Genomic DNA, 24,239 nt, shown 5'->3' on the forward strand with positions numbered 1-24,239 from the left:
TTCACTGAACACAGGCACAAGCAGTGATCTCAGATAACTTAATCTAGATATTTTAAATCCAATCCACAAATTCATTTGAAGAACCAAATTAGCCAGAGATCAATTCAATTCAATTCAATAATGTTTATTGCCATGTCAACAAGACCACAAAGAGTAACTGAACATATGTAGACTTTAACTCCAGATGTTGAAGAATAGAAGGCAAACAGAGTGAGACTGCATCATCAACACTCCTATTTGCTCTATAAGCAAATTGGTGGGGATTGAGCGAAATACTGGACAGGTGTTTACATATCAAACGCTCAAACACTTTCATAATGACAGAAGTTAAGGCCGCAGGCCTATAATCATCAGTTATCACGATTAAAAGATCTGGGATCTGTCAAATCATCTCCGATGTATTGAGCGTGGTATGAAGAACGGCCCCCTCTACTGTAACTAAAAAGCAATAAAAACATCTGAAAAAAATAACCACTGAAATCTATCTGTCTTGCAGAAGTACACTGTGCCTGAAAACAGAACATTTCTGGAATTCTATAAATTAAATAAATAATCTGGCACAGTGCCAGAAAACAACATTTCACACCTACACAGTGTGCAAAATCCATGAAAAGCATCTCTACTGCTTTTAGATATAAGTTTGTGTTTTTTTAAAGCTCAAATTTCAGAGGGGAGAGGGGATACACAGGTCTACAATAATTTGAACGTGATTGCTGTACCAGTTTTGGCCACAATCTTACATACACTTCCTTCAAATCATGGTAACCACAAACTTAACTGTCACAGAGACAATCTCCATGGTTCCCTCCTCTAACCACCAGAGGGATCCATCGCCCGAGTACTGACTTTCTATCTATTTTCAGCCGCACTACAATTCCCATCCTGACACTGATGAGTCATTCCAGCTGTAGCCTATCTTCTGGTCTATTTAAGATGGCTCTCTCCTGTTCCCCACTACGAAGTTTTGGTTTGCTACCGCGAACTACGTCTGCGATCCACGTCTGCGATCCTTTGCTGCCTCTCTGCCAGTTTGCCGTAGTTACTTTGAAAAACTAATTTGGTGGACTTCCGGGTGACGCCATGCTGACAGCAGCTTGAGGGAATCGCTCCGTCCAAAAGTTTAATAATTTCCTAATAAAACCAGTATAATATTCGGCGACCATTAATACATTCAATTCAACAGGACTCAGTTAAGGAAAAAGGCGAAAATTTGAAGCAGCTAACTCTGATGCAAGCACAGAGTGCGCAATCGGATGTTAACATGCGGGATTCAGAGTCAAAAATTCTGGCAGAGCTCGAGAAGCTGAGGAAAGACAACCAAGATGGACACACTCAGACTCAGCTATCTTTAACGCGGCTGGAAACGTCGTTCGGGGAACTGAAAGGAGAGCTTACTGAACTACAAAAGAGAACCGCGGAGGCGGAGGACCGTATCAGTGCTAATGAAGACACGGCCAGGCGTCATGAGCGGGCCCTCCGCTACTTACTGCATCGAGAGATGGATTTGAATGCACGATGTGAAGACATGCAAAATCGTTTAAGGCGAAACAATCTGAGAATTTATAAAGTGGCTGAAGGGTGTGAGGGAAGAGATGTTAAGCGGTTTGTACATGATTTGCTTAACTCTGTTCTTCAGCTTCCCCCTGATCTTAACATCGCCATTGAAAGGGCACACAGGGCACTTACTGCTAAGCCCAAAAACGCTGAAGCTGCCCCTCGTTCACTGGTCGTTAGGTTTCTAGACTTTTCAGTGAAAGAAACCATACTGAGACAGGCCTGGGAACAGAAAAAAGTCGTACGAAGTACGAAGGAAAACAGATCTACTTTGATCATGACTTCTCTCCCGAGCTGCAGAAGAAAAGGGCGCTGGTGCATGATGCAGTTAAGCAGCTAAAGATGAAGAACACGAGGGCAAAGTGTGTTTTTCCGGCACAGCTGAGAGTCTTTATGGAGGATGGCGTGAAGACCTACCCGACATTGGCAGACGCTGTGCCGGCACTTGAGAAGTTGGGGGTGCACGCCCGAGTGGATGAGAGAGAGCGACTGGAGATGGAGCTGTGCCAAGACGGGTGGAATACAGCGGGAAGAAGACCCATTGGAGGACCAGTGACACTTACCAACGCCAAAATGAAAGCTTTCTTTAACAAGGATAACTAATTTGCATATTCGCCGAGTACATCCTTAAAATAGTATAGTTAGGAGGGAGTGGAGGACCACCTATCCACAGAAGTCGCTAACGAAGCGCTCTTGGAGCGACAGCGACCCCGCACACGACGTGTTTTTGTTTTTCCCCGCGGAGGACCAGTCACTAGCCTCCATCCAAGATACATCAGGGACTGGGTCATTGAGGTTTGAGTTAAAAGATTCACGTTTTGATCCAGTCGGGTATGTGGAAGCCTACATTGTTCAACTTGTTATTCACGTGTTCATTTGTTAATGTTTTTTTTGTCCTGAGACTTTTGATGGGCCATATTGTTATTTTTAGTAATGACTCCTCTTTTAGCGACGTCTGCGAGATTCAAGAAAGGGTTATACCAGTTGAATATACAACAAAAAAGCAGATGGATAGTTTAATATGTGATACGTATAATGTTAAAGGCCTAGGTAGTCCAATTAAAAGAAAAAAGGTGCTGAATCAACTGAAAAAGTTTAACTGTCCCATAGCAATGCTACAGGAAACGCATCTGTCTGACAAGGAGCACATGAAACTGAGGAGAGAGTGGGTAGATCAGCAATATAGCTCTTCAGATCAAAGTGGGAGAAAAAGGGGAGTTGCTATCCTTTTTAGCAAATCAGTGTATTTTTGCCACGAGAAAACCTTTACTGATAAGGATGGGAGATTTCTGATGCTTATTGGGTGTATAGGGGGCACAAAATTACTTTAGTGAATTTATATGCCCCAAATGAGGATTGTCCAATTTTCTTTAAAAATATTGCACTCTTGATAGCAGACAAGGCTGAAGGGACTGTTCTTATAGGGGGGGACTTTAACTGTGTTTTGAGAGCATCTATAGATAGACTCCCTGCTGACCTTGGTCCAAGGACTAGGAAATCTTTAACTCTCTGTGCACTGATGGACGAGTTGGGTTTGATAGAGGTTTGGCATCCCAAGGAAAAAGATTTCACTTTTTTTTCAAATGTACACGGTAGTCACTCTAGAATAGATATGTTTTTGATGACAGGTGTAGATTCCTACAGAGTGGCCCAATGTAATATTGAAGCGATTACCATCTCAGATCACGCCCCAGTCTCTTTGACGTTAAAGTTGAGTCCAAATAATAATTTTAAATACTGGAGAGCAAATGTATCTATTCTAAATAACGAAGCGATTCAACAACAAATTAGGAAAGGGTTATTAGAATATATTCAATTTAATGACAATGAGACCGTAAGTCCATCAGTGTTATGGGAGGGAGCCAAATGTGTCCTGAGAAGGGAACATTATTGCGATTTCATCAAGATTAAAGCGGGAGAGGCTTGCAGAACAATTAGGATTGGAAAATAAAATTAGACAGTTAGAGAAAGATTACCATACAGTACAAAATAGTGACACTTTTAATAAGTTGAAAGAAAATAGACAGAAATTAAATGACTTATTAACCTATAAAGCAGAGGGTCAGTTTCGATTTACAAATCAAAAGTATTACGAATTTGGTAACAGGGCAAGTAGATTGTTAGCATTTCAGTTGCGAAAAGCACAATCAGGCAGAGTTGTCCATAGAATTAGGTGTCCAGATTCTGGGGAAATGCTATCGCAACCCAAGGATGTGGCAAAGGCGTTTGCCACTTATTACCAAGATTTGTACAAGGAAGAGAGTTGTCAAAATAAGGGAGAAAAAATAGATACTTTTTTTAACTCAATATGTCTTTCTAAATTGACTGAGGAGGAAGCCGATCTATTGACACGCCCAATTACAAGAGAGGAAATAAAAAATAGTATTTTAAAACTTTAAAATAATAAATCTCCAGGAGTGGACGGCCTCCCAGGCGAATACCATAAAATGTTTGAAGGAGAGCTTACACCTCTTCTGGATAAAGTTTATAATTATGCACTCTCAGAGGGGGATCCTCCTCAGTCATGGTCTGAAGCAATCATTAGTGTCATTTATAAGGATGGTAAGGATCCTACTTTGTGCTCGTCTTACCGCCCCATCAGTCTCCTCTGCGTGGATTTAAAGATACTGACTGGCATCATTGCAAACAAAATGCAAAAATATATGAGAAAACTTGTGAAACCCGATCAGACTGGCTTTATCGCCAGTAGACAGGGGACCGACAATGTTCGAAGAGCTTTAAATCTCCAAATAGTGGCTCAGAAAAGGAATACCCCATCAATGCTTCTCAGCTTGGATGCTGAGAAGGCTTTTGATCGGGTGGACTGGGGTTTCCTACAACAGGCATTGAGACACATGGGCTTTAGTGAGACGTTTATAAAGTGGGTCCAAACTTTCTATAAGAATCCAAAGTCACGAGTAAGGGTCAATGGGCACTGCTCAAATTTTTTCCCATTGGGACGCGGTACTAGGCAGGGTGAGGTTCTTTCACCCTCTCTATTTGCTTTGAATATAGAACCATTAGCTGAACTGAGTAGATCACCCTCTTATACAGGGAATAAGAGATGAATCCAATGTTCAACATAAATTGTCACTTTTCGCTGATGACATTTTATTATTTCTGGAAAACCCTATTACCTCTGTCCCAGCTTTGCTTCACTGTCTTAAGGAATACAGTATGGTATCAGGTTATAAAATTAATACAAACAAATCCGAAGCCTTAATGATTGTGGGGACTTGGCCATTGCAGCTGGATAATCTTGTTTCATTTAGACATTCCAAGCAGGGGTTTAGATATCTTGGAGTAATTCTTACCCCTAGGACTAAGCAGTTGTTTTAATCTAATTATGATAAATTGATAAAGGAAATCAGATCTGATTTAAACAGATGGGATGTACTACCGCTTTCTCTTTTGGGTAGAATTGAATGTATAAGAATGAATATTCTTCCAAAATTATTATTTCTATTCCAAAACCTACCTGTTGCTATACCACAATCTATTTTTAAATCTTTAGAGAAACGCCTAAAAATGTTAATGTCATCTGAGGAAAATGGGGGCTTAAATCTACCTAACTTCAAGTTGTATTATTGGGCTGCCCAAATAAAAGCTGTGGTGGCGTGGATCATCCAGTATCCGGAGTAATATCTATGGTATCTATGGAGGAATATTCAGTGCCGGGAATCTCTCTCTCTCAGCTCCCAATTGTAATGGGGTAGTTGTAGGACTACAAATTAGATGGACTACGAACCCCATGAGTCAACATACTATAAAAGGAAATCGGATATGTTGGTGCTTCCTCTTTGTGGTACCATGTGCTAGGTTTGAAAAAACATCACCGCTTCTCATGCTTGTATAATGGCAGATGAAAAGACCAGTGATTAAGCAGCATAGAACTGAAATGTGATGTGTCCTTGAGGGAATGGTGTTGACTGGTGCCTCAGAGAATTAAGCAGATATATTTAGCAACACAGATGATGCATGATTGCCGTTTACTTTATTGAAAGTGTTTATGGCTAAATGAGTATTTGAAGAGAGACTAATATTGATTGGTGTCTTGTGTATCGAAGTGGCAAAGTGTTTGTGTTTTTGTTTTGTTGTCTTTTGTTTTGTACTCATAACCAGTGGGGTTCCCAGTGTCTTATATATGGTTTACTCTGTTAAGATGGGAGGGAGCAATTTGTAGTGGTTTGATTTGACCTTTGCTTTGGAGTTTGGAGTGAAGAGGTGTTTTATTGGTGATTTGAGTGTGCACTTACTTGCAGAGCGATTTCCATTGAATATGATTGGGAACCCTGTCTGTAATGGTTATAAGTTTGTTTCTTTGTTTTTTTTATTGTTTTGACCCTTTGCCAGTTCTGATTACTTGTGGGGCTATTTGTGAATGTTGTATAATAAACCTTGTTATATGTGCAAAGAAACACACTGTGGTTGTTGCCCTTTTTGAGTTCTCCTCATCTCTTGTTAGATGATGACAGGGTTACACATTTATCAACTTGCAGTCTCAATTTTTTTTATTTATTTTTTTTTATTTTTTATTTATGGGTTAAACACACTTTAAAGATTTGGAATAAGGTCCAAAAGCTGCTGAAGGGAAAGATTGCTTTATCTCGAGCTATGACCATTGATAGAAATATTGAGTTCCTCCCATCCTTGGCAGACAGTAGCGGTTTCCGGGGATGGGCTGAGAGAGGTCTCCTCACAGTGAATCAATTGTTTGATGGGAATGTATTTAAATCCTTTGCCCAACTAAGAGCGAAATTTAAGTTACCCTCAAATGATCTATAGAAATATTTTCAAATAAGGAGGATGTCACAAAACATAATGATTGGGAACTGATAAGAATTAAGCCTACAAATATAGAGAAACATTTTATTAATTTGATTGAAAATGGTGGTGTAATGAAAAAACAATTGTCCTTGTTGTACAAAAAACTGTTGATTGACATGTCAGATAATACACAACATATAAAACAACAATGGGAAATGGAAATGAATGTTACCTTGGATGACAATGTTTGGGTTAATATTTGTTCTGGATGTCATAAGGGTGTGGGCAGTCAGATTTGGAGGGAATTTGAGTGGAAGACGAAAATCAGATTTTTGAGGACTCCGTTGAAATCTTTCCTCACCAAGAATAATATGAGTGACAAATGTTGGAGGAAATGTGGATTGGTCGGTAATCAAACTCATTTTTTGGGACTTCCCCATCATACATTGCTTTTGGAGGGACATTAAGGGCATTGTGGACAATCTACTAAGAGTGAACATATCTTTTGACTCCCAAACTTTTTTATTGGACATATTTCCAGACAACCTTTCACAAGATCAAGCATTTCTTCTCCGTCTCTTTTTAATGACGGCTAGGAAAATGATAACAAACTGTTGGCTAAAGCCCGAGCCACCTACTGTTAAGCAATGGACACAAAAGTTAAAACAAGTTTACTTAATGGAACGGTTAACAGCACAACTGCAATTAAAAGTCACAGCTTTTGAAAGAAGATGAGGTCCAGCTATTGACTTTCTGAAATAGAACTCAATCTATGCCTTAATATGTATATGTTCTGATGGTAAATAATGTATGAAGCCCACTCTCAGGACAATGTTCATGTGTTTTTGTTTTTATTATATATATCTATATCTATATTGTTGTTGTTGTTGTTTTGTCATAATAAAGTTAAAAAAAAGAAAAAGTAATTTGATTACTCCTTTAAAAAGTAACTTAGTTACTTTACAGATTACTTGATTTTATAAGTTAATAAGTAAGATTAAAAGTTACTTTATTAAACCCGTGCCGCCTCAACATAGAAATGACAACCGTTTTTGCCAACACTCACTTTATTGGACACTTTATTTGTACATTTTTAACAGTAACGTCAACAATGTATCTCCTGACATTTTAAGTAGAAATAAAAAAATATTTCCTGAAAAAACACTACATGAGACGCAAGAAATGTGTGTATATATATATATATATATATATATATATATATATATTTACTTAGAGACTCTAATCATAGTTTAACCATGGTATTTGTTGTAAAACTGTGGATATATAAATGGTAAAAAAAATCATGATTACTACACTTTTACTGTAATAAAACAATGTTAATTTTAATGAGGGTAAATAAGGGTTCACTTGAATCTTCAAATTTAGCGTCCTTGAACTGATTTTAAATACTCAATATTTTAATTTAGACTGAAGTGAAATAGCAAAGACAAGAACTGAAGTGAAATTCGATTTCAAAGGTGATGATCCTGTAGTTTGTTTCAGCCTGTTGACACCAATAAAATGTGCTTAATGTGCCAATTTACAGCAGATCTCAGACATCACCATAATGAATGAGGTGAAAACAGGGAACTTTTGGCTCTTCAGCAGCTCAGTTAAACATTATGGCCTGTTCTTTTTAAATGCAGATTGAATCAGAACGCAGTGATCACAGTTCACACCTGCAGTGAAGACCCGCCCACAACAATTCACCAATAAATACTGGGAATATTCACATCATCCTACAAGAGAAGGACAAACTCCAGGTGTAGCAGCTGAACTCTGTGTGACTGTTAAAGATGGAGTTTATTAAAGAGGAGATTGAAGACATGAGTTATCCAGAACCATCCAGAATAAAACATGAAGATACTGAGGAACAAACAGGTTGGTGTCCATTCTGGATTCTTCATTGTTGACTGCTTTGGCAGATGCATGTTGATCAGCATGTAGATGGTAAATGATAGAGAAATGCATCTAAATCAGCGTTTCTCAAAGTGTGGGGCGTGCCTAGGGTTGCCAACCGTTCGGAATCGTCCCGTATTTAAGGCATCAATGAAAGGCATACGGAACGCAGTTTGTCCCGTATTTTCAGGCATATTCGCTAAATTGAGAATTATTCATTCCTTTGAGACAAATCATTGTTTGATTTGCGGACATAGCCGGCTGGTCGCTCCCGCTTCACAGATCGTGGCTTGGCACGATCATAAGCTCATTATTCAAACATTAAATTGAAAATATGCATTTTCATTAATTCATACATGGTTGCAACAACATTTAGTTAAAAAAATGTAAGTGACATTGTTTAAAAAAAAGAAGTATTGGCTGAAATTTCAAAGACGTTCAGTTATATGCTTTAAAATTGTATATGCTATCTATGTATCTTCCTGACAATTTTTTTTTTTAATATCAAAAAAATAACTTGAAGTTTATAATTTTGAATAGTGGTTGATGATATTTAATATCCCTTGGTGTAGAAAATAAATATTCAATAATTTGATCATGGAGCCACGCTATGGGACTAAACCAAATAGGGCCTTTAAAATTAAGGTTACAAAAGCTTATTAGGAATGAGAATATAGAAGGACTTTGAGATATATTTTTACTTTTACACAATATGGGAAATATAGTATTGATAGCACATTTAGACTGGAATATTCAATTGTAGTGGGGAATAGAGACATGACAACTGGGGCACGACAAACGGAAGGGAGTTTATTTTTATGCCCATCTCTATTAACCTTTTGAGCGGTCCCACATGTGGGATTTTTATTTCTGTGCCCCTGAAGCTGATGATACTCAGGGATACTCGGGTGGCCGAGCAATTATGCCGAGGGCTTTTTCCCATTGGGAATGGGCAACACATTTCTCTTTGGATATCCAGATAGTAATGTGTTGTCCATTCTTAATGGGAAAGTGCCCAAGCAACATCTTTCAGCAACATTAGCCGGTAACATTGCTCAAAAAGTTGCTCTGTGTGTCATCAACTTAAGAGTATGGATTAATGGGATTTATAATGTTTAGTGACGTGACAAAACTTCCAGATTCAAACTGTGTTTTCGCGCTTTGGCTGGCGCTGAGCCAGATGTGAACGCGCTCAGCATGCGACATATATCATGCAGTGTTTTCAACCACATAATATTTATTTTAGGTTTCAAACATTTAAATACACGTAAGTACTAGTAATACATTTAGAGTTTGTAGAGTACACACTGGTGTCTATGAAAGCAGCAATAACAATCCATTAAAATATAATTTGCTAAAATATTTTATTCATATCAGATACACAGTGAAAGTAACTATAAAGTTTACTCGATTCTTCTCCAAGTTCACCGGTCACTTACTTATTTCAGGAGAAACTGAAGAATTGACATGCTGTAAATCCGATTGACAGAACTCTGAACTGCGGTGTATTTGTTATAGATCGAAATCAAGATAATTTATAATAGGTTTTTAAATGGTAAAACACAACCACAATTGGATTATTAGACAGTTGATGACATGGTAAGCAAGTTTGTCAATATTTTTAATAAAAAAGAAAAACCTTAATAATAGCGATATACATCGTACAGTGCTATTTTGGTCGTGGTGAGTCACTTGATAAGATGACGCGTCGCCATGGAAACAAAAAGGAGAAACATTCTAAAATAACGGCCGCCTTTAAAAAACGTACACTGGGAGTCAGCTAAAATATTTTAACCGTATTCATGAAAGGGTTCAAATGTAATGTTAACAGGCAAACGTAAAGCCTGGATAATTACCATTTTGTTGGGGCGATTGGGGACAGGTGGGGCTCTGAACCCTTCCCTACCTCCAAAGTGGGAAATGGCAGAAAAAGTTTGAGAAACACTGATCTAAAAGATCATAACCTTTTATATCGTTCTTGACAAGCATATTGTTAATTATATAAAAAATTGTACGACATAAAACTTTGCCGAATGAAAGATCTGATACTTGGGGCCTGTACCATGATGGTAGTTTAACAAACTCAGGGTTACAGGATTAGTTTTGAGTCGACAACCTGGTATCATGATGCTGATCATCAGCTTTTTCTGTCAACTTAGGCTTGGATCCTGAGTTTAGCTGTGACATCAGTAATGAACAGCCAATCACACGCTGTGACATCAGCAGTGAACAGCCAATCACATGCTATGGATCACTGAAACTGAGATTCACTTCTCACGAGAGAAGCAGCGAGATTCATTTCTCTCTTCTCCAGAATATTTCATGGTTAAAAAATATTAAGAATTTATACAAATTATACAGCAAGAAAAAAAGAGGACAACTTAAAGAAAAATCTTACTACGTCTACTTTGTTAATTGATTTTAAAGCTTATTTGTGTGACATTTATATCGGCTATTTATATTAATTATAGATAAGTGCCGATTAATGACTGATTATTTAAAATGATAAATGTGTAATTTATTAAGGGTATAATAATTACATCAATTATATCTTAATCTTTCAAAATTATTATTATTATTATTATTATTATTATTATTATAAATAAGCATTGTTAAAAGCCAAACACTTCAGTCTTTAAAAACCATTTGCCATGTATAGTGACCTTTATTTTGGAGTAGAAAAAGACGGAGTAACTTTATTGTATCAGAGGTGTGTCACTTTGCTCACAGCTGATTAGTCCGGTTTGAGATCTCTAATCCAGAACATAACCTGCCCTGGAGCATAAGTTACTATGGAGATGAACACTGCTAAAAACTAGGCCACTTTCATGGTACCTAAAACCCAGGATTGGCACAAACTAAGCTTTAACATATCTGGCTATCCAGCTAAACCGACTTCATGGTATAGGCCCCAAATCTCTGTTTCTTTGTGCTATTAAATCAGGGTTCACTTGAACTGATTCTAACTTGATTTGTATTTTAGACCAGGTGAAGGTGAAACCGCAAAGACAAGAACTGAGTGAAGTGAAGGAGGAACATCAAACCTTTAAAACTCAAAGAACAAAAGCCAAAAAGCTGAACACCTGCACTCAGTGTGGAAAGAGTTTCACACATAAAGGAGACCTTAACATACACATGAGAATTCACACAGGAGAGAAACCGTATACATGCCCTCAATGTGGGAAGAGTTTCAGACATAAAGGACACCTTAACACACACATGAGAATTCACACTGGAGAGAAACCGTATACATGCACTCAGTGTGAGAAGAGTTTCAGACATAAAGGACACCTTAACATACACATGATAATTCACACTGGAGCGAAACCGTATACCTGCACTCAGTGTGGAAAGAGTTTCACACATAAAGGAGACCTTAACATACACATGAGAATTCACACAGGAGAGAAACCGTATACCTGCACTCAGTGTGGAAAGAGTTTCACACATAAAGGAGACTTTAACATACACATGAGAATTCACACAGGAGAGAAACCATATACATGTACTCAATGTGGGAAGAGTTTCAGACATAAAGGACACCTTAACACACACATGAGAATTCACACTGGAGAGAAACCGTATACATGCCCACAGTGTGGGAACAGTTTCACACGAAAAGAAAACCTTAACACACACATGAGAATTCACACTGGAGAGAAACCATTTACATGCCCTCAGTGTGGGAAGAGTTTCACACATAAAGAAAACCTTAACACACACATGAGAATTCACACTGGAGAGAAACCATTTACATGCCCTCAGTGTGGGAAGAGTTTCACACATAAAGGAGACCTTAACACACACATGAGAATTCACACTGGAGAGAAACCATTTACATGCCCTCAGTGTGGGAAGAGTTTCACACATAAAGGAGACTTTAACACACACATGAGAATTCACACTGGAGAGAAACCGTTTACATGCACTCAGTGTGGTAAAGAGTTTGTTTCATCATCAGATCTAAAAAAACACCTGACAGTTCATTCAGATCAGAAGCCTCATGTTTGTTCTCACTGTGGAAAGAGATTTTCAAGGTTGAACAGTCTTAAACTGCACCAGAAAACACATGATGAAGTGAGAGATTATATTTGCTTTGACTGTGGGAAGAGCTATACTAGAGCTAGCGATCTGGAACGGCACCAAAGAACTCATACTGGAGAAAGACCTTACAAGTGCTCATACTGTGACAAGAGTTTCACTCAGTCTGCTCACCTGAAATCACATGAGCGAGTTCATACTGGAGAAAGACCTTACAAGTGCTCATACTGTGACAAGAGTTTCACACTGTCTCATCACCTGAAATCACATGAGCGAGTTCATACTGGAGAGAAGCCGTACCGCTGTACTAATCAAGTAATCTAGTGACTCAAAAAGTGTTGTTCTGCGTCACAGTGAGCAAATGTTTCTTTCAGATCAAAAATGTAAATCATGAAATCATGTGTAACTAATAAACTAGTCATCAAGTATTATATTTTATGATCATTTAAGAAAAGTTTTAAAAGAATTTGATAAAAGTAAGGAACTAATTCTGTTTTTTAATGTAAATTGTATTGACAAATTAAATAGAAAAAAGCTTCAGGAGATAGTAAGTCAGTTTGACCTTGCACAGTTAATTCAGGGCCCAACCAGACTTACTTCATCATCTAAAACTCAAATTGATTTAATATTTAGTAACAAACCAGAAAGAATAACTAAGTCAATGAATTTATTAACAGGGTTATCCGATCATAACCTTATATTCAAAAGGAAATAAAGATATTCAATTACAAGTTCAGGGAAATTTAATTCAAGATTAGCATCAAATTGCTAGTGTATTCAATTAGTTTTTTATAGACTCAGTTCAAAATTTAGCACAAGGGTTTAGTGCAAGAAATAAGGACATTGTGCCATTAAACTATAATGCTCCTATTTTTAATATTTCTGAAGTATCCGAGCCTAATATAATACAAATTCTGGGTCAACTTAAGAGGTCTAGGGCTAAAGATGTCTTTGATTGTGATTCTACGTTTGTTAAAAAGTAAACACATGTTCTAAGTACACCCATTACTCATCTGGTTAATTTGTCAATAAAACAATGTTATTTCCCGAATGCTTGGAAGTCAGCAGTAATAACACCGATTTTAAAGAATGGTGATCTTACTAATGTAACCAATTACAGACCTACTAGTCTTCTTTCAGTAATTTCCAAAGTAATTGAAAAGGTAATTTGTAGCCAGTTAATAGAGATTTTAAATCTTGGTTCTTTTCCTCTACATCCAATGCAGTTTGGATTTAGGGCACGTCATTCCACAGAGACGGCAAACTGTTATTTTGTTGAACAAATTAAATCCAGTCTTGATGGAGGAGGTGTTGTTGGTGCTGTCTTCCTTGATTTTAAGAAGGCTTTTGACACTGTAAATCATAATGTACTTTTATCTAAATTGTCAAAGTTTAATTTTTCTATTAATACAATAACATGGATGGAATCATATCTAAATTCAAGGAAACAATGTACAAGAATTAATGATATATGCTCATCGTTTTTTGACTGCACTATTGGAACTGAACATCTTGTTTGGGGTAAGCTACCTCAGTCTTCTGTCTTGTCAGTTGGCAGCACTGTTATTGTGGAACCGACGGAGTCCAGATCGAGACCAAGGCAAATATTGGTCGGGAGAGTCATAACACCACTATGGGGAGACATTTCTATCCCCTTGAAAATCATCAACTCCACTAATCACAGAGTTGTGTTGAGAAGAAATGCAAAAATTGCTGATGTGTCACCTTGTATTGCTGTGCAAGATTTGCCGCTGCCGAAACAGATTCAGTCAAATCTGCAGTGTACTGAGGAACCTGTACCACCTAGATCCAGTGAAGAGATGAAGCGTGTTTTGAGTGATTTGAACCTTGGCAAACTTGATTTAGGGTGTGTTCACACTTGTCATATTTGGAACTCTGGTGCGGTTCGATTTATATATGAATGCAACACGGACCAAAGACATGTAAACGGACAAAAACCGGACGTATAATGTCACAAGATGCGACGCATAATGCAGCTGATTTGACGACGCGGAAAGATCGGTGTATCCAAAATAAGTAACTTAAACGTTAGAGGGCAAACGTGGAGCAACGAGGAAGTGCCTAATAAATATTTGGTCAGACGAGCATGTTTCGAAAATGCTAGAAAAAACACACAAAAAGCATACCTGGCTCTTCTCATCAAAGTTCCTGTGTTGCCCATTATTAGCAGGTACAGACGACAGAACGGCCGTCTCTTTTCTGCACAACGGAGGAAATCCTGCTGCTGTTTTGAATGTTTTGAACATTTTATGAGCTCTTCATGAGTTCTCAGCGGGTAAAAATAATGCCACATGTACACGCATAAAATGATCGTGTTAAATCCAGCACACAGCGTTGTTTTGAATGTTTTGAGCATTTCATGAGCTCTTAATGAGTTCTCTGGTAAAAAATAATGCCATACACGCATAAAATGATCGCGTTTAATCCAGCACACTGAATTGTTTTGAATGTTTTGAACATTTCATGAGCTCTTCATGAGTTCTCTGGTAAAAAATAATGCCATATGTACACGCATAAAATGCCCGCGCGTGTAATCCGCACACATCATTGTTTTGAATGTTCGGTAAGCAAGCTCCTACGTCATATAAGCCGACCAATCAGGTTGTTACCGTCTCCCTATGCCTTTGGTTCGGTAACTTTAGGTTCGCTGTTAAAAATGCCTGTGTGAACGCTAAGCGGACCAGAACTATTGTTTTGTTTTTGTTTTTTGGTCCGGACCAAACGATCCAAACTAACCGAACTACAAGTGTGAACGCACCCTTAGAGTCCTGTAAAGTGTCAGCCCATTGGAAGGACATGTTGTTGCACATTATTGAGAAGTATGAGTCAGTTTTCTCAAGAGACAAAATGGACTGTGGAGAGGCTGTAGGTGTTGTCCATCGGATTAACCTCACTGATGAAAGACCCTTCCATTTTCCATACAGACGCATACCACCGAGTCAGTATGCTAAACTGAGGACAGCATTAAATGAGATGGAGGAAAAAGGAATCATCCAAAAATTTCATAGTGATTATGCTTCCCCTCTCCTACTAGTTTGGAAAAAGAATGGCGATCTCAGGATCTGCACTGACTTTAGGTGGTTAAATGCGAGGACTGTCAGAGATGCCTACCCTTTACCACACCAGTCCGATGTCTTAGCTGCTTTGGGTGGTAACACATTCTTCTCAACCATGGATCTTACCTCAGGGTATTATAATGTCCCTTTAGAGGAAGAACACAAAAAGTTCACTGCATTCTCTTCCCCGTTTGGGCTCCATGAGTATAATAGGCTTCCTCAGGGTCTCTCTAATAGCCCGGCCACTTTCATGAGAATGATGATGTCTATCTTTGGAGATGAGAATTTCAGCAGCATTCTCTGTTACCTTGATGATTTGACGGTGTTTGCCCCTTCTGAGTTAGTAGCTATTCAGCGTCTTGAAATGGTCCTCTTGCGGTTGTCACATCACAATCTAAAGTTAGCACAAAAGAAATGTTGTTTCTTGAGACGATCTGTAAAATTTGCTGGGACACATTGTTTGTGAGGAAGGGATTAGGACTGATCCTGGAAAAGTTGAGGCAATTAACAATATTCAAGCTTCTGATTTGATGGAACCTGATGGAAAAACACCAGGTCAGAAGAAGATCAGATCCTTTCTTGGAATGGTTCTGTATTATCAACATTTTATTGAAGGATGTTCAGCGAAAGCTAAGCCTCTTTTCAAGTTGAGATTAGGATCAGTAAAACAGACTCCTGTAACAAGAGGACGTAAACCAAGAAAGAAATTCAGTTACCTCAAACTTTCCCCAGCTGACTGGACGACTGACTGTGAAGAAGCTTTGCACACCCTAAAACAAGAACTAACAAGAAATGTGACGTTGGCTCACCCAGACTTTGACCAACCTTTCATTGTGGCTGTAGATGCATCTTTCGATGGAGTTGGAGCTGTATTGTCGCAAGTTCTGCCAGGTGAAGAGATTGCCAGACCCGTAGCCTTTGCAAGTAGAACATTGTCTCGCTCACAAATGAACTATCCAGCTCACAGATTAGAGTTCTTTGCCTTAAAGTGGGCTATTTGTGAAAAGTTTAGCCATTGGCTCAGAGGACTGCATTTTACGGCATGGACAGATAATAATCCGCTTACATATATTCTGACTAAACCCCGACTTGATGCATGTGAGTAGCGATGGGTGGCAAAACTTGCTTCCTATAGTTTTGATCTGAAGTATGTGCCAGGAACAAAAAATGTTGTTGCGGATGCTTTGAGCCGTGAGCCATTTGTCCAGTCTTGTATAGGACATCGCCTCATCACTGAACCATACTTATCTCTCTTGAAGGATGTCAGTGGTGTTGTTGACAATTCTGTCCAAGATGTTTTCAAGTGCACAAGTAACCATCAGGTAGTGCAGAAGGATGGAAAAGGTTCTGGTGACCTGAACAGTGATGGACTCTTGCTTTTGTCTTCTTCAGGGAGTCAGGAAGTTTCTGCGGTGTTGGCTGCACATGCTTCTGGGGGTTTGAGTGAAGTAATGGGAATAGTTCCAGCCATCTCACAACCACAACAGTCAAGCCCTCCCTTGCACCTTGTGTCGGATTCTTTACTATATTGAGAGACATCGAAAACCATCTAAAGCCCCGTTTCCACCAAAATTACCCGGAACAATTTGTACCAGGAACTTTTCTACAGGAACTTTTCTCCCCCCCAGACCTGCAGCTGTCTGCGTTTCGACCGCGATAAAGTTCCGAGAAGATTAGGCAAATTAGTCCGGTGATGTAGGACTGCACGCGACTGTTCCTCCAAGCCAGTGACGGACAAGGGCTGTCACTTTTTATTCGATATTCGAACATGCATTCGAAGATGACGTGAAATATCCGTAATCGAACTATAAATAAACTATACGGTTTTTAAAGTGCCATGTAGCGCAATTTTTTTTTTTTTTTTACTGTCGGTGCGTTTACATGGAGCACTGTAATCAGTTTAAAAGTCCAATCTGAAGGAAAATGCTCCATATAAACACCTCAATCGTAATAAAAATGCCCAAACTGAATGAAATTGTAATCGTTTTGAGATGGGTGGATAAATCTTTTCATGAATCGATCAAACGAAACATTTCACCATGTAAATGACCTGACCGGATTACTTTTGAGTGTGCGTCCTTATGTGATGTACACAGCGCGCGCCTTCACCACTGAAGAGCACACGTCGCGCTCATGCAGCAAGCATGTTGACAAGAGAGGAAAATACATTTTTCTGAGGGATAATCTTTTTATTTCATAAGAAGTTATGAAGATAATGTTGGCATAATGACACTGTCCCTAAGCCTATGTAAGCAAACAATCAACTTCAACTGCGCCTGACATTAGAATTAATTTTTTCTGAGATGATTATTACACTTTACAACAAATGAATAGCTTTTATAAAACCGTAAAGTCCTGGTGGCCGCTGAGAGATGCTATGGCATCCGTAAACACACTCCAGGCGCTGGAGATGACGGCGTTGTAGATAATTGAATATATTCGAATGCCTTGCTTGATATTTGATATCCGTTCGAATTAGATTTTTTTCAAAAATGACAGCCCTAGCGGACAGTAATCCTTTTTGTGTGTACCGATTGAAAGATTTAGTGGATTTAGTTATTATAAGCTATTTATTTGTTTAAATAATCATCTCAGAAAAAAAAAAATTCTTCTGTCAGGCGCAGTTAAAGTAAAAAACTGCCTGGGGCAATATACGCTGTGTCATTACTCCAACATTATCTTCATTATCTTATAACTTACGAAATAAAAAGTTAACCCCTCAGAAAAATTAACTTTCCTCTCTTGTCAACATGAGCGCGGCGTGTAAGACTTTTAAAAATGCCGAGTTGAACCTAAATGCAGCTCAACCAATCAGCATGTTCAGAGCCCAAGTCCCGCCCTCGAAAGTTCCTAAACTTTGAAAAAGTACTACCTCGCGAGCAGGGCCGTTTGGAGGGGGAAATATTTACCCGGAACTTCATTTATACCCTGGTTCCTGCGGTCTAAACACACGAAGTACCACCCAAAGTTCCTAGTTCCTGGGTAAAGTTCCTGTGGTGGAAACGGGGCTTAAGAGAGAACAAGCAAAGGAATCCACAAGTGAGACCAGTTCTCCATGGTCTCCTTGATGCAGCAGGACATCAAGGATGTAGCAGAACACTGTCACTAGCAAGACAAAGATTCTTCTGGATTGGAATGAAAAAAGATATTGATGATTATGTGAAGAATTGTCATCGATGTGTAGTTGGTAAAACCTCAGAACCCAATGCTTGTGCTCCACTAGAAAGTATCCTAACATCTGAACCGCTTGAGCTGGTCTGCAATGACTTTTGGTCTGCAGAGGTCAAAGAAGGGAAGTCTGTAGATGTGCTAACTGTGACAGATCATTTTACTAAAATGGCCCATGCATTTCCATGCCAGAATCAGTCGGCTAAGCAAGTTGCTAAAAGACTCTGGAATGATTTCTTTCTAGTGTATGGTTTCCCCAAAATAATTCATTCTGACCAGGGGGCTATTTTCGAAAGCAAGCTATGGTGGGGCCATGGGGAACGATAGGACTCTTGGAAGCATGATCAGGACATTGCCCCCTAAAGCGAAAGCAAAATGGCCGCAGATGTTGCAGCAACTTACCTTCTGTTACAACTGCACTGAACATGAGACAACAGGTTTTGCGCCATTCTTTCTTATGTTTGGCAGAGTGCCTCGTCTCCCAATTGACATCATGGTTCAAAACGTGCTTTTAAATGAGGATGTGGTGGATTACAAAGATTTTGTGTCCAAGTTGAAGAAAGACTTGCATGAAGCAGCACACATAGCAAGGATGCACACTCTGAAAGAACAGGAACGACATGGCAGACTTTATAACAGAAAGGTGAAGGGCTGTCCTCTGGCTGTTGGAGATCGAGTGTTGATTGCAAACAGAGGCGAAAGAGTTTCATATTAAATGTTAGACGATGTATGAAGGGGATTGCACACATTGAACACTAATTGACATCTAGAGTGTGTTTTCTGTTTATATTTTTGTGTATTTGATAGTTTTATTTCTGTTTTAATGAACTCAATCTTTCCATGTGCGGCACTTTCCATGTGCGTTCTAACGAGGTGAAATATGTTTCGAATAGATGGAGCTGAAGCGCTTGTACTCACTACTTTCTCTCTCTTCACTGCTGTGTGCAGGTAACATAGACTAACCATGTTCCGTACACAACAATGTTCCGTACAAATGAACTTTTACGTTCAGCCGATCACTGACTAAATACTTACTGGTCATACATAAACTATATATCTGTGTCTTCATCATTTCTCCCTCTTTCACACCCGATCAAGCCAGAGACCTCACTGCCGTTTGTTCCAGTGAGATTTCAGTAAATTTGCTAGGTGCGCCCACTGCGCTTGAAATTGGACGGTGGGGAAGCTGCACGTCAGACTGCAGCTCGTGTGGGGAGATAACTAGAGCAGCGAAAATGTACATTTTGATTTAATTTATTCTTCTCACAGTATTACAGTCTTTATAAAATGAATATTATGTTATCACACATTGTTAAATATATGACCTCTTGTTGAATAAATGCTTTGAAATAGGAATTTTTAAACGTCAATTGTAGGCGAGGACCGCTTGGCGCCACTCGGGCTGAGACAGGCAGAGTTTTGAAGTTTACACATTGGTTTATCGTTACATTTTTTAAATCAATGCAAATTGTTTGCATTTCTTTGTCTTTAGAAATGTATGGTAATCTTATTCCCCGATGTTTCACATGATTCATGCTTAACTCACATGCCATAATTAATAATCACGAAACAATGCATGGTCCGCTTATTGAACCTGCAAAATTAACTTACATTTTAACCTAACAAGGTATTCACCTTTAATATTCATTTATTCATTCATGTTTTCTACAGTTAAAATAATCAAACAGCTCACAATTGATCAGATAATTGTCCATTTTCGCTGTTGAACGGAAGTGATGCGCTCTGTACGGAACATCATTACAAGCTGTACGGAACACTGTTAACGCTTATCATCTTCCGTACACCTGCGGAGGAGGTACTTTTCCCCACTTTTCTCAAATACTATTGGTCCAAAAGACATCAATCAAAGTGTGGACTGACCAATGGGTATTCACCCAGGGAATAATCACACAAACATGCTTGTCTGGCTCTCAACAACGGAGGAGTGGCCGCGGGCGCGCGGTGTATGGCTAAAAGTGTACGGAACATGGTTAGTCTACGTTAATTGTTTTTTTGTCATAGTGTTTAAGAATTTACTCTGTATTGTTCAGTAAATGAGTATTGCAAACCAGGTTTTGTAATTCCTGGTTTACTGAAAATGTTATTTCCATTAATTTAATTCTACATTTAAGAGTAACAAAGTGGATTATGTATAATCAGTCTCAAATATGATGTATTATACTTTATCTATCCATGTCATTCTTAATTGATGTTGAAAATGTTCCATACGATCACAAAACAATGTTTAATAAGAAACAGACATAATTTTCAGTGAGTTATTGTTATATTGAGATTAGCAGAGCTAGAGAGAACTGCTGTGGATGGAGCTGAAGCGCTTGTACTCACTGCTTTCTCTCTCTTCACTGCTGTGTGCAGTCTCTTCACTGCAGTCTTCTCTCTTTTCCACTGCTCTGTGTGCAGGAAAATAAATTTATTCGAATCATCTACATCTGAGTGTGCGTGCTTTGAAGGGTGGGAAAAACCGGGCCAGAGCGAAGTTAAAATGGTCACATATATATTTTTTAAATTCCTATTGTAACCCAGGCTGAAATTAGTCAATTTGCAGTCCATAGAAAAAACTACTTTTTGGCAGATTTATTTTTCTAGTAAAACTTTTTATATATGAATAAAGAGACAATGATAAAAAAATGAGATTTTAAAATGCTTTATTGATTATATTAGTAACATGCAAATTACTGCAGCAAAATCTTTCCAATTAGAGTTGGAATCTGCACTGCAGGCGTAAATTGTCCAATTGAGTGTGATCACCAGCGATGCTGACTCCGCCCACTTTGAGACGCAGACGAGACTGCGATAGGGAACAAACAGAGAAACGCGTGTGAACAAAGCTTAAAAATTTATCTAATTTTGACAGATAACTAGTAAACAACTTCTAAACAAAGCATCCAAAAGTTAACTAAAGTTTGATTACTGGTTGAATTTAAAAGTTTTGTGAAATAACTTACCTGTTACGGCTTTGTTGAACCTGAGCTTCGAGCCGAAGTTAGTTCAGTCATCACCATAGTTCGTGGTGTAATCTGGAGGAAAGATTAACAAACAGTGTTAATTCAAAGGAATCGGTGAGTTGTGGATTTATTGTGATGAATTACAAGAGTGTGTTGTTTTACTATGTGTGTTGCAATGAAGTGATATGTTCATTGTTTATGGACTATGGCCTATGTTGTAAAAGGATGTTAAATGCTGGTGTGAAGAGTGAATACTGTTGAATGCTGTAAAAGAATGAGTTTCTAAAAAATGTGTTATCCTGTTTGTACAGGCCAGTTTTTGTTGTATATGTTGGAGTTTGGATTTTCTACTGTGATATGCGTGCATGGTGTGGATTCATGAAGCCGCGCTGAGAGAAGAGAAAGATAGCGAGCCCCCCAGACTGAATTTGGATCTTCTATTTTCCTATCTTCTTATCCACTTAGTGGTAACGTTTTTTCCCTTCTGAACTCTGATGGACTGAGGTATATGTTCCTGAACTGAACTCATTGAATGGACTGAGGTGAACATAACTCCTATTTTTGCAGTTCTGTGACTTTGTTTTGTTTGTGTATATTTCTTGAACGAAGTTTTATCTGGTTACATATAAATTGTACTGAGGGAAATTCATGTGAAAGGTTACTGTGATTTGAGTTTGCATTTGAAGCAAGTGAGTTGTATACAGTTGTATATAGGACAAGAGAATTAGAACCTTAAATCGATCTAAACTAATTAAATTAAAGCAAATAGGCATGTTTAAATTAGAGAAACCAAGACTAAGCTAAAAAGGATAAAAACAGAAATTCATCAACCAAGAGTCAAGAAAGAAAAAGGTTTTGCTGAATTTTTTACCTTTTTTTGGGGGGGAATAAATGCCATTCCCATTCTAGCCAATGCACTGTAAAATATCCATATTACTGTGTTTTGGAACAATATATAATGTAAAAAGATGTGTAATAATATTTTCTTAAGAATGAAAAGGTAGCCTCGAAAGTGAGACAAGATCGCTATACGATCACTAAAAGGCTGTTGCTTTGTCAGTTCATCGCGATCTTACAACCTTACGTTATAAAAATGTCAACAATAAATCTCTTATTTACATTGTGTCTTGACTTTGATTGTAAATGAGAGGTTTTTGCGAGCTTGCATTACTGCAGAACTAAATAGTAGGGCTGGGCAAAAAAAATTGATTTTTCGATTAATCGTTTTTAAAAAATCGGGTCGATTCAGAATCGATTCTCAAAAGCCACGAATTTATTTTTTTCCATATTTATTTCTGCTAACATTGAACATAAGATTAACGTAGGCTAAATCTAATTGCTGGTCTTCTCCACTAGATGTCACCCTGTGATCCTACAAAGGAGCAGGAGGGCCACATCATTTATCGATTCAGTGTTTAAATGGCCGCTTCTGGTGCGTTGTCGCCTTTTATACTGCTGAGGTGAAATGCTGTAGTAATACTAAAATCTGTGGGACCATTTGATGTGACAACACACACACACAGACAGCCGAGCACACAACTGCTAAAAATAGATCACATACAGGCGAATGCTTGCCTTGCATTAGGATCAAACTTGAGCAGTCACTTAAGCACGCACCTTAGCCATTATAGACATATTCAAATTATAGTCCATATACAGCGCAGGATCAATAATTCAAACCCTAATAGCTTTTTTTATAAAAAGATTTTCTCAAATAATAGTTAGTCCACAGTCAACTCAAGTCAGCACGTTAAGGTATTGTTGTCTGTTACCACGGCAACTACTAGTGTCCAGAAATTAACCATAGACTGTAAAAAAATAATGAACGCATTTCTCGTGTAAATGCACACATGATGAGCTGCAAAATTGCAAGAAAAGCTTGATAAAAATCATTCAATATCCTTTGTTTTAGAATAAATGTATCAAAACATCAATAAAATACTTCTCAGATATTTTTTTTTAGAGTTGCATCAAATTTGTATTTAACAATTGTATGGATTTGAAATATAGGGATCTGTTTTAATGTACCCAGGTGTACCTAAAATAAAAAGTTTAATATACATGTTTGTGGCTCTTTATTTCTTTTTAATTACCCACTTATGTTCAATGTTCTTTTGTATAAATACCTATAGTTTTTGTATTAAATCTATATTAATTTGAGTTTAATCAAGAATTAAAAATCAAATCAAAATCGAATCGATTTGAGGGCTTGTGAATCGAAATCGAATCGGAACATCTGAATCGATACCCAGCCCTACTAAAAGCCTAAAAACTAGTTTTGAGCGGTGAGATTCTGATCATGTTCGAGAGATAAACAACTATCTGTGATTGGTTTCATTACTCACCGCTGCAAATACATGCTGTAAATAGATTCATTTGACGCTCTCCAGAGCTCGGGCACAAATTTCCTAATCTGTTTTGCCAATATTTTTTCAGTATCAACTGAGAGTCCTTTTGCCTACGTTTGAGGGTGCCCCCGGAGAACCGGGCCTTAGACTGGGTCAGAGCATCTCCAAAACTGCAGCTCTTGTGGGGTTTTCTCAGTCTGCAGTGGTCAGTGGAGAACCGGCCACAGGGTAATGGCTCATTAATGCACATGGGGAGCGAAGGCTGACCCGTGTAGTCTGATCAAACAGACGAGCTTTGTGGGATACACATCCAGGGCACGAAGCTCCCGTTCCACCACATCCCAAAGATGCTCTATTGGGTTCAGATCTGGGGACTGTGGCGGCCATTTTAGTTCAGTGAACTCATTGTCATGTTCAAG

The 24,239-nt window shown here is 38.4% G+C and overlaps 2 protein-coding genes across 4 annotated transcripts in view; both read left to right on the plus strand.

Moving 5' to 3' along the window:
• Positions 1-13,671, plus strand: part of LOC137084560 (zinc finger protein 729-like) — a 53,660-nt gene extending 39,989 nt beyond the window's left edge. The window contains exons 7-10 of the mRNA XM_067450850.1: positions 1,275-1,517; positions 1,775-2,106; positions 8,118-8,202; positions 11,204-13,671. Coding sequence (XP_067306951.1) covers positions 1,275-1,517; positions 1,775-2,106; positions 8,118-8,202; positions 11,204-12,585 — 2,042 coding nt within the window. The 3' untranslated portion in view covers positions 12,586-13,671. The remainder of the gene's footprint in view (positions 1-1,274; positions 1,518-1,774; positions 2,107-8,117; positions 8,203-11,203) is intronic.
• Positions 1-24,239, plus strand: part of LOC137084840 (zinc finger protein 41) — a 47,447-nt gene that overhangs the window by 14,971 nt on the left and 8,237 nt on the right. The window contains exons 1-2 of one of the 3 annotated variants that reach the window (XM_067451332.1): positions 21,334-21,586; positions 21,784-22,014. The gene's annotated coding sequence lies outside the window, so the exon portion shown is untranslated. Of the gene's footprint in view, positions 1-7,967; positions 8,203-21,333; positions 21,587-21,783; positions 22,015-24,239 lie in introns of those variants that run through there. The other 2 variants (XM_067451334.1, XM_067451331.1) reach the window with 2 other exon arrangements.

Source organism: Pseudorasbora parva, chromosome 8, assembly GCF_024679245.1.
Source record: "Pseudorasbora parva isolate DD20220531a chromosome 8, ASM2467924v1, whole genome shotgun sequence".
NCBI classification, from domain to species: Eukaryota; Metazoa; Chordata; class Actinopteri; order Cypriniformes; family Gobionidae; genus Pseudorasbora; species Pseudorasbora parva.